This window comes from Balearica regulorum, chromosome 4, assembly GCF_011004875.1.
Source record: "Balearica regulorum gibbericeps isolate bBalReg1 chromosome 4, bBalReg1.pri, whole genome shotgun sequence".
Lineage (NCBI taxonomy): Eukaryota > Metazoa > Chordata > Aves > Gruiformes > Gruidae > Balearica > Balearica regulorum.
In genome coordinates this window covers 13,356,310-13,369,078 of record NC_046187.1, presented here as the reverse complement: position 1 = coordinate 13,369,078, position 12,769 = coordinate 13,356,310, and the positions used below count along the sequence as shown (strand labels likewise).

Sequence of the window (12,769 nt, the reverse complement as noted above, 5' to 3'; positions counted from 1 at the left end):
CAGTTGCCAGAAATAACTGGTAAAAATAAAGAAGTTGCAGAGGAGATATCCATACAGATGAAATGCTTATAAGAACTGACATCTCTCTGATTACTTGACCTCGTATTAGATAGAAATTGTCTCTAATGTCAAAACAGTCGTATTTGTTTAAAGTCACTCAGACAATTAAACATTAAGTCTGTGGTGAAGAGACTTGTTTGAACTATTTTCCAATTAATTTTTTTTGGTCTTGTTGTTTTGCCTGGCATTGTCTTAGTTTCCAGGAAGGAACACTATTGAAGAGGAGGGAATTTTCCTCCCTCCTGTTCAGCAGACTAGAAGAAACTAGGGAATTGTTGTTGACATACATATCTGTCCTTCCTTAATGACCTTTCACAAATTGCACTTCAGTTGAATAAAAGTAAATAGCTGTTTTGTTTGGATTTCACAGTTTATGAATCTTCTGTGAGACACGTTTTGAAGAACTCATTATGTTTTCTTTCTTCATGTTGACACAGGCTTTTTTCAATATTACACTGAATTGTAAAAGTCATCTTCTGTGCTGTTTTAATTTCTGGAAAAAAAATCGGTGAATCTTGCGCTGTTAATATCTGAGAAAATAGAACTGCCCCTTTAGAAATCTAGTTCTTTAAATATTGCCCACATGTGTAATCAACTGTATTTTTCCTCAAACTTGGAGAATTTATAATTATATAATCCTTTATTTTTAAAGCTCTAGGATTGTTTGTCTTTAAGATCAAATCTGATAATTCTTGAAAATATTTTGAAGGGAGGGAAGCTTCATCTCCCATATGATTGGATTTGACCTGAAAGATTCTATTTCTGTATAAACAGGAGGGGAAGAACCACGCAGGTATCTAGCTGGCACAAAGCCTTGTGGCTAATGCTTTTTATGTGATGGTGGTGGGAATAAATTTAAAATCTGGAGAAATAATCTAGGCTAGCATTATCTTAATTGGCTAGAACTAATACCTTTTTGGTGAAATGGGACAGTGGGTTTTCTGCATAGAGCTATGCATTCCTAACGTGTGGGCATCTCTTTAATTATCTGCTAATTTCTTAAGGCTGAAATGGATTTTTACAATAAAACTCATTAAATATGAACCAGAGCTTTGAAACGGTCTCTAGGTTAGCAATACAAGCATTAGACTTGAATAAATGACATCTAAAATATATTGATTCTTTCATACAATATTGCAATTAAACAGAAATCCAGTGGATATTCACACGTTACAGATTTGTGCAATAAACAATTAAATTTTGTGATGTAAAAACATTTTATGTTAAATGTGTATGTTTTTCTATTAAATTTAATTGGGTTATGGTAAGGATGCGGTTCTTTCCTACTTTGGAGTCCGTGACTGGCTGCTCTTTTAGTTGGAAAATTCTGTTTCTCACATAAAGCTGAGATTGATAACTTTATTTCTTTTGGCTGTAACAGTTATGAAACTGGGATTTTTACTGCTGTAGAAACAGTTACTTGGGGAAAGAAAAAAGAAAAAGCTTGTCACTTCTTGTTGTTAAAATTACTTGTACTCTTTTTCCCTAAGTTTCCTTTCCTCCTTGTGGTCTGAACCAGAACACTGGGTTCAATGAGTCTTTGGCATGACACAGTTTTTATTTTATCATCTAACTGTTGAGCTGGAATTCTAATGTTTTCTAATTCTGGAAAAGTGCTGGTTAAAACATTCTGTCACTGATTTGATAGAAGGATGTGAGCAGCAAATTTGTGTACTGTGAATGTTTTTGGTTTTTTTATTTGAGTGCTGTAGAGTAATTAGTTTGGAGAATTGCAAGTTGGACTTGAGTAATGTTCTGTATCCATGGTAGAATTACCAGTAATGAATTGGATGATTATTGCTTTAACTTCTTTGACATCAGATGTCAAGACTTATTCCGTACTTGGACAACTAGTCTTTATTTGGTGTTAACCCTTTGCTTTCAACAAGGCCATGATTTCTTTACTTCAGCCTACATTTTTTTCAAAGACTCTGTGTGTGTATGTTCTAGGAAGATGGGAAGTAGAAGAGCTGAAAGAAAACACAGTGCCTGGAGACAGAGGATTAGTGTTAAAATCGGTGGCAAAGCATCATGCAATATCAGCTATGCTAACAAAGGCATTTATTTTCGATAATAAACCTTTGATTGTTCAGTAAGTAATCCCTCAGATTTTTTACTTAATATTTATTATTATTAAAATCTTTAAATCAAGAAACTGATGTGAATCCCTGTAGAAAAATACTGACTTCCATAGAGCACTGACCTATCATATCCAGAGTTATCAGAACTATGAATGATATCAGCAGTATGAATGATTTAATAATCAAGTAAGATTGTAGTGCAGGTGTTAAGAAGTGATATTTAAACTCTTTTGAAATATTTTCGGACAGAAATCTAATATTTTACAAAATTGTTGAAAAGGCAAATTAATTTTCGGTCTTACTGTAAAAGATCTAAATCATATGTAGTTCAGGTACAGCATTTTCTATTTACAGAATACTGCATAGCTCCGTAAAAGCAACTAGTATCTTGAACGCATTATAGCACTTAGTGATGATGAGCACCATGGCAATAGGACTACTGTTTTCTGATATTCAGACTTGCTTTGTTGTACTTACAGACATATCCAGATAACTGCTCTGCCTATGTTCATTGGGTCATATGGGCAATTTCAAAGATGGCACAAACTTTCTAGACCCCTTGACCATTTCTATTTCACTTTGAGGTTTGCGTGTTGGTTGATACCACCTGGAAACCATTCTTTACTGGTGATACCAACTGTAGCAATTGCTACCGTGATGTGTTTTGACTGACATCGCTGCTGTATTAGCTAGTGTGGCAATTAAAACCTTTTGGTCATGTAGAAGTGTTTTGACAGTAGTGACTAATAGACAGTCTTAATGTATTCATAATTAGAACTGCAGATTAGAAGTCAATATCTATTTGTCTGATACTTGGAATGGTTTTTTTAACTTGTTCTTTGCCCAGATATGAAGTGAATTTTCAAGAAGGCATTGACTGTGGTGGTGCATATATTAAACTTCTCTCCAGTAGTGATGACCTGAATCTGGTAGGTGCTCTTACTTAACATTTGCTATCAGTTGTTCGTTTGAGGAATGCATAATTGTTCTTGTGAAATGTCAATAAGAAATTAATTCCTAATGCTTTCTAAATTCCTAAAAGCTTCCCAAATGCTTAAGCAGAAGATTGGGTAAGATAATATACATATAACTTATTATATATACACAAAACCTTAGGAGTTGTGCATTTTTACTGGTGGAATATTTGATATGTTGTTCTTGTTATAATTTCCATTTATTTTAACAAAACTTGTAGGTAGTCTAAAACTTAAAGTAAGCTGTTAAGATCTATATCCACACAAGAAATCTCTCAATGTGAATTTCGGAAGGTTAGAATGAAGAGTTTGCTGTGTTTAACATACTCTTAGTTCTGCATGAGTGATGTCTTATATCCAGGACGAAGCACTTTTGTATCTATTTGTCTGACTTTCTGCAATAATAGAAGCCATAGAATCTCAACTTGTAACTTGTGAAGCAGTTGAGGTATTTTTACTGCATGGCATCTTAGGGCCACAACTTGGATTTAGAAACTGAAAGTGGTGGAGAATCTCTGTTCGCAGGAAAAGGTCTGAATGATCAGGTATGAAAAATTAAGTGCCTTAGTCTGTTGGATCACTTTGTAGGTTGTTTCTCAATATATTGACGTGAACTTGCCTGCCCTTTCCAAACTTGTCTGTAAAACTATTACTATGCCGACGCAATCACATGTGCAGATGGGAGGTGGTGCTTTTAGCAGCAGTTACAGAATAGGACTGTGCATTTGGACAGACTTGGAATGACCATGGTGGATTCAAAATGTTACATCATGAGCTATGAGGAACTTGTGTTGACTCAGCAGTACAAACATGAAGCAATAAGGGTACTTCCAATCCTGAAGCAGGTTGCTGTGGCCACTTAAAGTCTGACTACCCTAGCTGTTACAGGTTTGTGGCTAATTGGTGTTGTTGAGCCAATGTTCAGTAGTATAGGGACAGAAATTTGTGAGACAATCAGAGTTACAACCTGTATAGGCTATAGAAGTTGTTGGGTTTGAGATGCATCAGGCTATAGGAGTTGCTCACCAAGATTTGGTAAACTAGAAAGGCAAGCTCATGGAAAAAACAGGGAATAGTCTAGAAGAAAACTCGTAACAGGAATGTGGGCAGAATCATTGTTTCTTCTCTGGGTAAAATTTTTTTTATCCGTGCTTTCATCCCCGAGACATCTCTGCCTACTGCTGCTGCCTTGACCTGTGAGGCCATAACCTTGACTTTCAAGTACTGAGAACAGCACTGAAGTGTGATGCCCTGTGTATGTGCAAAATGAAGACAAGATTGCTCAGGGCGGGCTCAAGACATTGCTTGACCTGACCTGCAAACCAGAGTCAGGAAGAGCTGCTTAACAGTGGGACCCTTCATGAGAGATAAGGGATAATGCGTACCTCTGCAGGAGTCTAGGAGATGGCAACAGGCATAAGAAGTTACTTGTAAGCATTTCTAAGATATATTAATAAAAGCTTTAGTGCAACTTCCTAGTAGTGCTCTTCCTTTTTCCTAAAATTTATATGCCATTGTGTGTTTTGTGCTCAAGTAACTTGAGTACTAATAGATAAGTATTAAAAATACAGAGTGCAGGAAAGCAAGTAGAGGCATGACATCTTTCGTAATGGGAAGATGTGTAAATGGTAGTAAAACTGAAAAGTTTTACATTTTAAAAGAAGGTGTGAGACCAAGCTATTCAGCTCACACGAAACTGTAATTCTCCAGCATCTGTCATCTTACTAGGAGGTAAACCGGAAGACAGCAAATGCAAAATTTGCATGCTCATGGCCTGGCTCTCAATTAATCCTGTACTGGTTTTGGAGTTTCACTGGCTGTGTGATGAGGTAACTTAAAAGAGTCTATGTTCTCTTTTTTCTTGTTTTTTTTAACTTTAAAATTGGGCATGTCTCAATGCTGGTACATATGCTTATAGTCAGTTAATTATTGTTAATTTTTAGCAGTGATGTTTTCCTAAGACTGTTGAATGTTGTAAAAGGGGCCAAACTTAAAATGCATGCACTTCTGTAGTGCATAAAGTGAAAATGTTTTACTTTGCATTCAAAAAGTTTAAAAATACAGACTAATTTCAAACAATATATTTATGTCAGAATATGTCTTTCAAGAAGAAAACTGTCAAGAATCAAGTGGTCATCTTCCTTCAAGCAATTGCTTAAGAATATAAGGCAGCATGTTACTGTGTATCCCAAATACAAAAATCATATAAATAGTTGAAAATAACTAAACAGCTTACTGCAACATACTCTGAAAGAGAATAACTATATCTGATATTTTCAGGGTTGTTTGCTGTTATTTAATGTAGAGCAAGAAGACTGATAAAATACTGGATAATAATATCCTGGGTTTTATCTTTACTGAAAAAGAAAATTGATACGAAGAACAGTAACTAGTTCCCTTCCATCTTTTAGTGTAATGTTTGCAGGAGGCTATAGATATTTGGGTGTTTTGATTTGTGACAGGCATTTCCACTTAACATAAGGATATGGTCTAAATAAATGTATTCATCTTTCCTTGAAGAGGCTTAAGTGATCTCTACAGTTAGTTGGTTCCCTGAGAACAGAGAGCACCCAGCAACTCAAGAGGACTGCTCAATTCCTTTCATGATTTACCCTACCAGTTTTCAGTTACCTTTGACAAAAAGGTAACTACGCTGCATGCCACAGCATCAAGGAAAAGAAGTACCCACAATGACTTTATAAAATGTACGGTATAACACATGCTCAGCTTTCTTGCTTCTACAGGAATACTTTTTTGACAAAACACCTTATACTATTATGTTTGGACCAGATAAATGTGGAGAAGATTACAAACTACACTTTATCTTCAGACATAAGAATCCTCAAACTGGAGAATATGATGAAAAACATGCAAGACGTCCTGACGTAGACCTAAAAAAATTCTACTTGGACAAGAAGACGCATCTATATACTCTTGGTATTGTTTAATTCTTATAGGTTTAAATTGGAAAGGGGAGATTAAAAATGTATTTCTGTCCACTGAAGCTTTGTATTTGAGTCTGCTTTTTTGGTTGTAATAGTCTGTTAATTCTGAGGGGTGGTTGATTAATCATTTGGGCTTAAGTGATTTAATAAGTGGACTTAAATGATTTAATGTCTGAGCTTAACTGCAGGACATAAAAGTGGCTTTGAAATGCTGCTGTTTAGTATTCAATTACAGGAAAAAACATATCAGCCCTGGCTGGACTTTAGCGTGAAGAATTGATTAATGCTTTTGGTACTTACTATGATAAAAATATTTTTATTAAAGATATTAAAAACCCCACAACCATCCAATATTCTAGGAAGGCATCAGAGTTCACAGGAATTCAGTTAAATCTGCAGCGTGCTGCACACAACTCTCCTCCACAGGTTAAAAGTTCTCATTAACACCTGCATGTGCAGCAGTGTGCGTAAACAGATGTTACTGCAGTCTCTGAATGAATATGGGCTGGTTTTAATTCATGTGACATCTCTTTCTGTACCAATGAACAGTATAGCAGAGATGAAAGTTTAATTCCTTAGTTCTTTTTTCCCCCCTTTTTCTAATTTCTGAGGAAGAATAAATAAGCAGAGAAGAATGGGCTAATCTGTGGCATACTGCAAATCCAGCAAAATTGACTGCGCTTTGGAACTTCCATTGAATAATAATGGAAGGCAGGTTCAACTGCTGTGCTGTGGTCAAACTTACTGTTCTTTAAAATAAATTACCGAAGCGTGCCATAGCATACTTTCACTGTTAGATAACAGGAGTAAGTGAAACCAAACACACTTCCTGTGGTAAAGGAATGCGCGTGTTCCTGTATTTGGGCTGCTCGATAGAAATTACGATTAAAGATATTTAAACTTGAATTGTTATAATTGTTTAAATAGACTCCATAGAGCTATATGATTCTAATACATTATACGACTGATAACATAAGTTTAAAGATCAATTCTTTGTATTGTATCTAAAGTGAGATGGGGGTTAAGTTTTCTATTGATGGATATCTTAATACTGTTGAAAACTTATTCTGCAAGAGCTTCATTAGATATTGGCAAACTGTCATTGCAAGACTGTTACCCAGTGTAATAGGTGTTTTCATCACCTATTTTTATAAAATTGTCATAAAAGTGGAATAGTATTTAATTTGAATTAATCTTTGTTGTGTTGAATGGACATTTGAATATACTTGTTAAGCACTTATAAATGTGCTCACTGGTTGTTAGAAATGGATCTGGATACATCATCTTTTACTGAGACTGATACTGCTCCGTTCTGTGACCATGGCTTCTCAGTTACTTATGCTTGCTAAAATACTTTAACATTCAAAGAGAAATTTCTGCATTCGCAGTCTGGCATTTGAGGGAAATGGCTGTCAGATTTGAATCAGAAAATATTGCTTTGATGATCCTTCGGCCGTGTTACCGACACAGTTATTGTGTTTCCGTGCTTTCAGGGGTGAAATTGTAATTTGGTAGCAGAGATGCCTTTTGGGGCAGAGATTTGTCTTTCTTTGTCTGTGTTTAAAAAAAAAAACCAACAGAATTTTGACCAAGTGGTAGGTTTTTGAAAAATCTGTTAGAATGTGCTTGGATGTGTTTCAGCAATTGAATTTGCTAGAGGTTTCATTTTGGAGGCCTGATACTGGTCCTACATCCCCACAGTAGCAACTTAAATGTTTTGTGTCCAGATCCAGTACCTGGGTGGGGAGTCTGTCTCCTGCTGTGCTAGTGAGGATCCTGTTTGCAGTTACTTGTCTAAGTCTGTGCTTATTATATAGGTTTCAGTTAAAGATATTTGTAAAATGAATGCTTCCCTTATTTATTTAATACAAATTTCTTCAATTTAGTGCTAAAACCAGATGATACATTTGAAATGTTAATTGACCAATCGGTTGTCAGTAAAGGAAGTCTTCTTGAGGATGTGGTTCCTCCGGTAAACCCTCCCAAAGAAATAGAGGATCCTAGTGATAAGAAGCCTGATGATTGGGACGAGAGACCAAAAATACCTGATCCAAACGCTGTTAAACCAGATGACTGGTAAGGAGAACATTTTTATCTGTACAATACCTTTTACATGCAGGTTTTTCATTTGAAAGATTTGACTGGTTTTATTTTGTTTTTTGGTAACAACAGTTAGGAGATGTTTCGCTACTAAAAGCGCTGAAGTTTGAAAACATAATTGAGCTGAGTACAAGGATCTGGTCATCATCTAAGGAAAGAAATAATTGTGCTTTTTGTTGATTTTTGCCCTCCATGGCTGCAATTAATAACTAAGATTACTATACCTGAAAGATTAGGGAGAGGAGGTGTTTTTTTACCATATGGTCTTAATTTGCGTTCAATGATTTTTGACTTCCTTCTGTGTGAACTACTGTTCACGTGGCAATGCAGGAAGAGGAGAGAAAAACTGAATGGGAAGACCTGCCAGTTGATGGCAGCAATTTCTGGGCTAAGTAGTACTTTGAAACAATGTAAATATAATTCAAATAGTTATAAACAGGTGGATGTCAGATTCTCATGATCAGTGTGTCTAATTCTGTTGTGCTTTTGAAAATAATCGCTTTCATGCCAGTTTCAGTCCTCTGAACAGAACATTGGTTCAATGTTAGGCTGCTGCGTTTTCTAATGTAAGTCTGTAATTGAAGGGATGAAGATGAGCCTTCCAAAATAGCAGATCCTGATGCTGTTAAGCCCGAGGGATGGCTTGATGATGAACCACAGTATGTTCCAGACCCTAATGCAAAAAAACCAAAGGACTGGTAAGAACTTGATCAATAAGTGCAGGTTGTTAATGTGTCCTGTAGATGAGCCTACCTATTCTTTGTGGCAAATCATGAGTTGTGGATCAGTAGTCAATCCAAATCTCATTGTCTTTTGAGGTACTAAGTTGGAATGTGTTTATGGCCAAATATCAGTTGTTTCCAGGGGGCTACTTTTAGAAAAACATGAACATGTTAATTACCTCTTGTTTCCTGAAGATACATAAACAAAAACAGACTAGGAAGGACTCCTTTGAAAGAATTTGCTACAGTGTTAAACCATGAAACAGTTTAAGTTGATAACTGGAAATCATCATATAGTCTCAGACGGATCTCTCAGCATCTTATGGAGAAGTGTTTCAGGCTGTCTGAAGATGCAGGAATATAATTGTGTTCAGTTGTGCTGTGGTAGTTATGAACATGTGATCTTTAAAAAAAAAAAAGGGTGTAGCACTCCTTAAAAAAAAAAAGTGTTTACACAGGTTGGGTAGAGTTCTGTGAGCTGGTCAAAATTCTGAGGCTGTTAAAGCAAAATGTGTATGGACCCTAACTTTAGACTGACTGCTAGTTTTCAGACCAGTCTGATCTCAAATCAGTTGTTTGGTTTTTTGGTTTTTTTTCTGAAGGGATGAAGAAATGGATGGGGAGTGGGAAGCCCCTCAGATCCCTAATCCAAAGTGCAAGACCGCACCTGGTTGTGGACACTGGGTGCGTCCCATGAAGAACAACCCAAACTATAAAGGAAAATGGAAAGCACCTATGATAGATAATCCTAACTATCAGGTAATAGCAATATTGTAGGTTGTTGTAAAAAGGTACAGAGTTCATGTCAAGGTAGTATATTTGTCTAGGCCTTTTTACAGTTTATTCATATTTTAGAATGAGTCTGTATACCCTCACTAAACATTTTGAGCTTGTTTGTATTTAATTTGTGCTTTTTTTTTTAATAGTGGAAAAGAGAAATGCTTCCTGTATTAAAACAATTCCTCTGTTAAAAGTTGCTTTTGCAATGATTTGCACTGGTACCACTTATTTAATATGCACTGAATTACATTATCATTTAATGAAATATTTCTTTCTTTTGTTGGGGTTTTAAGTGTGGGTCTTTTAAATGAACTTTTTTTTTTAATTAAAAAATGAAACCTTTCAGTAATCAGTTCAATTTTAGTGGAAGCATCAATTTTGGATAATTAAATTCCCCTCCTCCCCTCCAGATAAAAGAGGTAATCAGTTGGATGTTAAAGAGAGTTAGTTTGTATTAATTATGGCTGGGGAGTACTTGAAGCTTATTTCTTTGAGCTTAAGATCCTAAGCACATTTGTAAACAAAATTTGGCTCTAATTTGAACACGTATCATAAGGCTGAATGTTCCTTCCCTAAAATTTTTCCCTAACAATTCAGGTTACAGTGTCTGTCAGTTTATTTTTTTTTATATACTGGAAGGGACCGTGTGGATCATGGGTTGTAGTTCCCCTGCAGTCTTAGGCCACCAAAGAATAGATGCTTATCTCAGAAGATGTCATCACTGGCCACAAAATACTGACCAGTGCCCTTACAAAAATGTATATGCTATATTGATGAACAAAAGCCAAAATTATACATTGCGTAAGGAGAGACTAGAGGAAGAAGTAATACAAATGTCTTATTTTCCTAGACTTACTCTAGGAAGTTTACAAAGACTGTGCTTGGAATCACCAGTACCAGGAAGAATGGAGATACTTTGTACAGTCAGTTATTACTGTAACCCTATATGGACAAAAAAAATTATTTGAAGTGGTCTGCCCTAAGCCGGAAAATTGAGACCTGTCTGCCAAAATCCTATAGGCTATTTCCAGTTCTGGTTTTATGTAGGTTAAACTCTACTGCTTGTCTTTTTAAGTAATGCATTTGAAATAGTTGGGAAGTTCTAATGATTTCAAAATTTGTTTCACAGTTTGTTTTTCAGTGAGGTATAGCTAGTGGTGTTACTTTTTTTTTTTTTTTTCTCCTTAAAAGGGTATCTGGAGCCCTCGGAAAATACCGAACCCAGACTATTTTGAAGATCTTCACCCATTCAGGATGACTACAGTCAGTGCTATTGGTTTAGAACTCTGGTCTATGACGTCTGATATCTACTTTGATAACTTCATTATATGTTCAGAAAAAGAAGTAGCAGATCGTTGGGCAGCAGATGGCTGGGGCTTGAAGAAATTAGTAGCAAGTGCTAACGAGGTATAAACTTTACTATGTTCTTGATAGCCAAAAGTAGTGAGGAAGGTGTGTTGTTGGACGCGTTTTGTGTCAGTTAATGCTGACAGAATATTAATTTGCTTGCAATTAATAATTGCGCTGAGTAACTATGATACTTGTAGTTCGGCTTTTTACCTTTCCCAGATCAATATCCTCTTGAAATTAAAAGGGTACAACATTTTTACCTAAACACCTAGCAAGAAATTGGCTTCATTATAGTTATTGTCTTCTGCTGTTCCCAGTGCTACTAGAAATTCAGTACCTGTCAGCAAATGGAAGCTGAGTTACTTACACTCAAAGACTTCTTTTTTTTTTTTTTTTTCCTTTTCAGTTATGGCTGACTTGATTACATATGTTCTTTAGATGTTTCCCATGAGGAATGGATAAATAGTCCTGCGTTTTTTTCCGTTTAACAATTTGAGGTCTTTGGCTGCTTAGATGCGTGTTACACAGCTCTGAAAATAGCGCATGTATGTTTATAGAGCTGCATCTGTTCTGTTTCTGTGTGTGCATTTGCATTTTGTTGCTGTACTGCACTTTGCCAGCCGCCAGTTTTTTCTAAATCTCTTTCCTGTCCTGTGGGATGAACTTGTCCTGACATATGGGATTGTGAGCCCCTCTAGTGGCTGCCTTTACTGACTACAGTTTCTTTCTAACAGTCCTATATTTTCTTTGAGTGGCGAGAGCAGGCCTGCAGTTGTGGGAAAGAAACGATGGTGGCCAATTCCTGACAACTTCTGTTTAGCACAGGATGAGCAAGTAGCAGCAGCATATCTGCCCATGCAATTAGGAAAGCCACCTCCTCCCACAACCTTGCCCTTTCTGAAATGTTTGGGTTTATGTCTGGACCTGCATCTATACCTGTACACACAATAGCAAAAAATATTCCCTTGAGTCCCTTATCTCCACTGTGCCTCTCAAACATTCTGCTTTAGTTGTGATGTACCTTTTCCAGAGGTCTTGCTGTACCAGGCACTTGTCTACCTACCTCTGCTGTAGAAGTCAGAACTGGGCTGGGTGGACAATTTACTCCCTCAATAATTGGCTGTCAAAGGAGAGAATGTGGTAGGACAGGTGAAGCAGGACATTGCTCTTCGGAGGCTGGCTGCTGTTCTGAGGTTCTTGATGCTTTGGGAGCTTTCAGCTGAGTTAGCACAGCATGGGGAAAAAAACAGAGTAGCTCCAAAATGTTGCTTTACAAAATTGAGTAGTGGCCAGCCAAGTATGTTTGGAGTATCAGGTTGGTTCCTTCTTACTTAACACCTGCTATTTATTTGCAAACTGTTGTTACTTCACCAATATTGAAATCCAATATCGTTTTAGTCATTAAAAAGCAAAGGTAAAGAAAGGCTTTCTTTGGGCAACATAAAGTTTAAAATACATACAGTGCACTTGCTAAACTTATTGAAGTGTTGAGAGGGATGCAAATGCAATTTTTTTTAATTTTGTTTTTAATATAGCCTGGTATGTTTAGTCAACTGGTGACTGCTGCAGAAGACCACCCATGGCTCTGGGTTCTTTACATCTTGACTTTAGCTCTCCCTGTTGGTCTAGGTGTGTTGTTCTGCTGGCCAGCAAAGGTTAGAGAAATTTACTATACTTTTATTTGGTTTTATTCTTAATACTTTATTTGAAAACTCTTAACATCTGTGCAACAATATGCACTTTTCATGTGCCATTGA

General features: G+C 36.4%; 1 protein-coding gene across 3 annotated transcripts in view; it reads left to right on the top strand.

Moving 5' to 3' along the window:
- The window catches only part of CLGN (calmegin), a 29,139-nt gene that overhangs the window by 9,095 nt on the left and 7,275 nt on the right, over nucleotides 1-12,769 (top strand). For all 3 annotated transcript variants that reach the window (XM_075751192.1, XM_075751190.1, XM_075751191.1), the window contains 8 exons: nucleotides 2,011-2,152; nucleotides 2,989-3,070; nucleotides 5,860-6,052; nucleotides 7,947-8,136; nucleotides 8,745-8,858; nucleotides 9,485-9,641; nucleotides 10,854-11,069; nucleotides 12,548-12,667. In XM_075751192.1, the coding sequence (XP_075607307.1) occupies nucleotides 2,011-2,152; nucleotides 2,989-3,070; nucleotides 5,860-6,052; nucleotides 7,947-8,136; nucleotides 8,745-8,858; nucleotides 9,485-9,641; nucleotides 10,854-11,069; nucleotides 12,548-12,667 (1,214 nt within the window). The remainder of the gene's footprint in view (nucleotides 1-2,010; nucleotides 2,153-2,988; nucleotides 3,071-5,859; nucleotides 6,053-7,946; nucleotides 8,137-8,744; nucleotides 8,859-9,484; nucleotides 9,642-10,853; nucleotides 11,070-12,547; nucleotides 12,668-12,769) is intronic.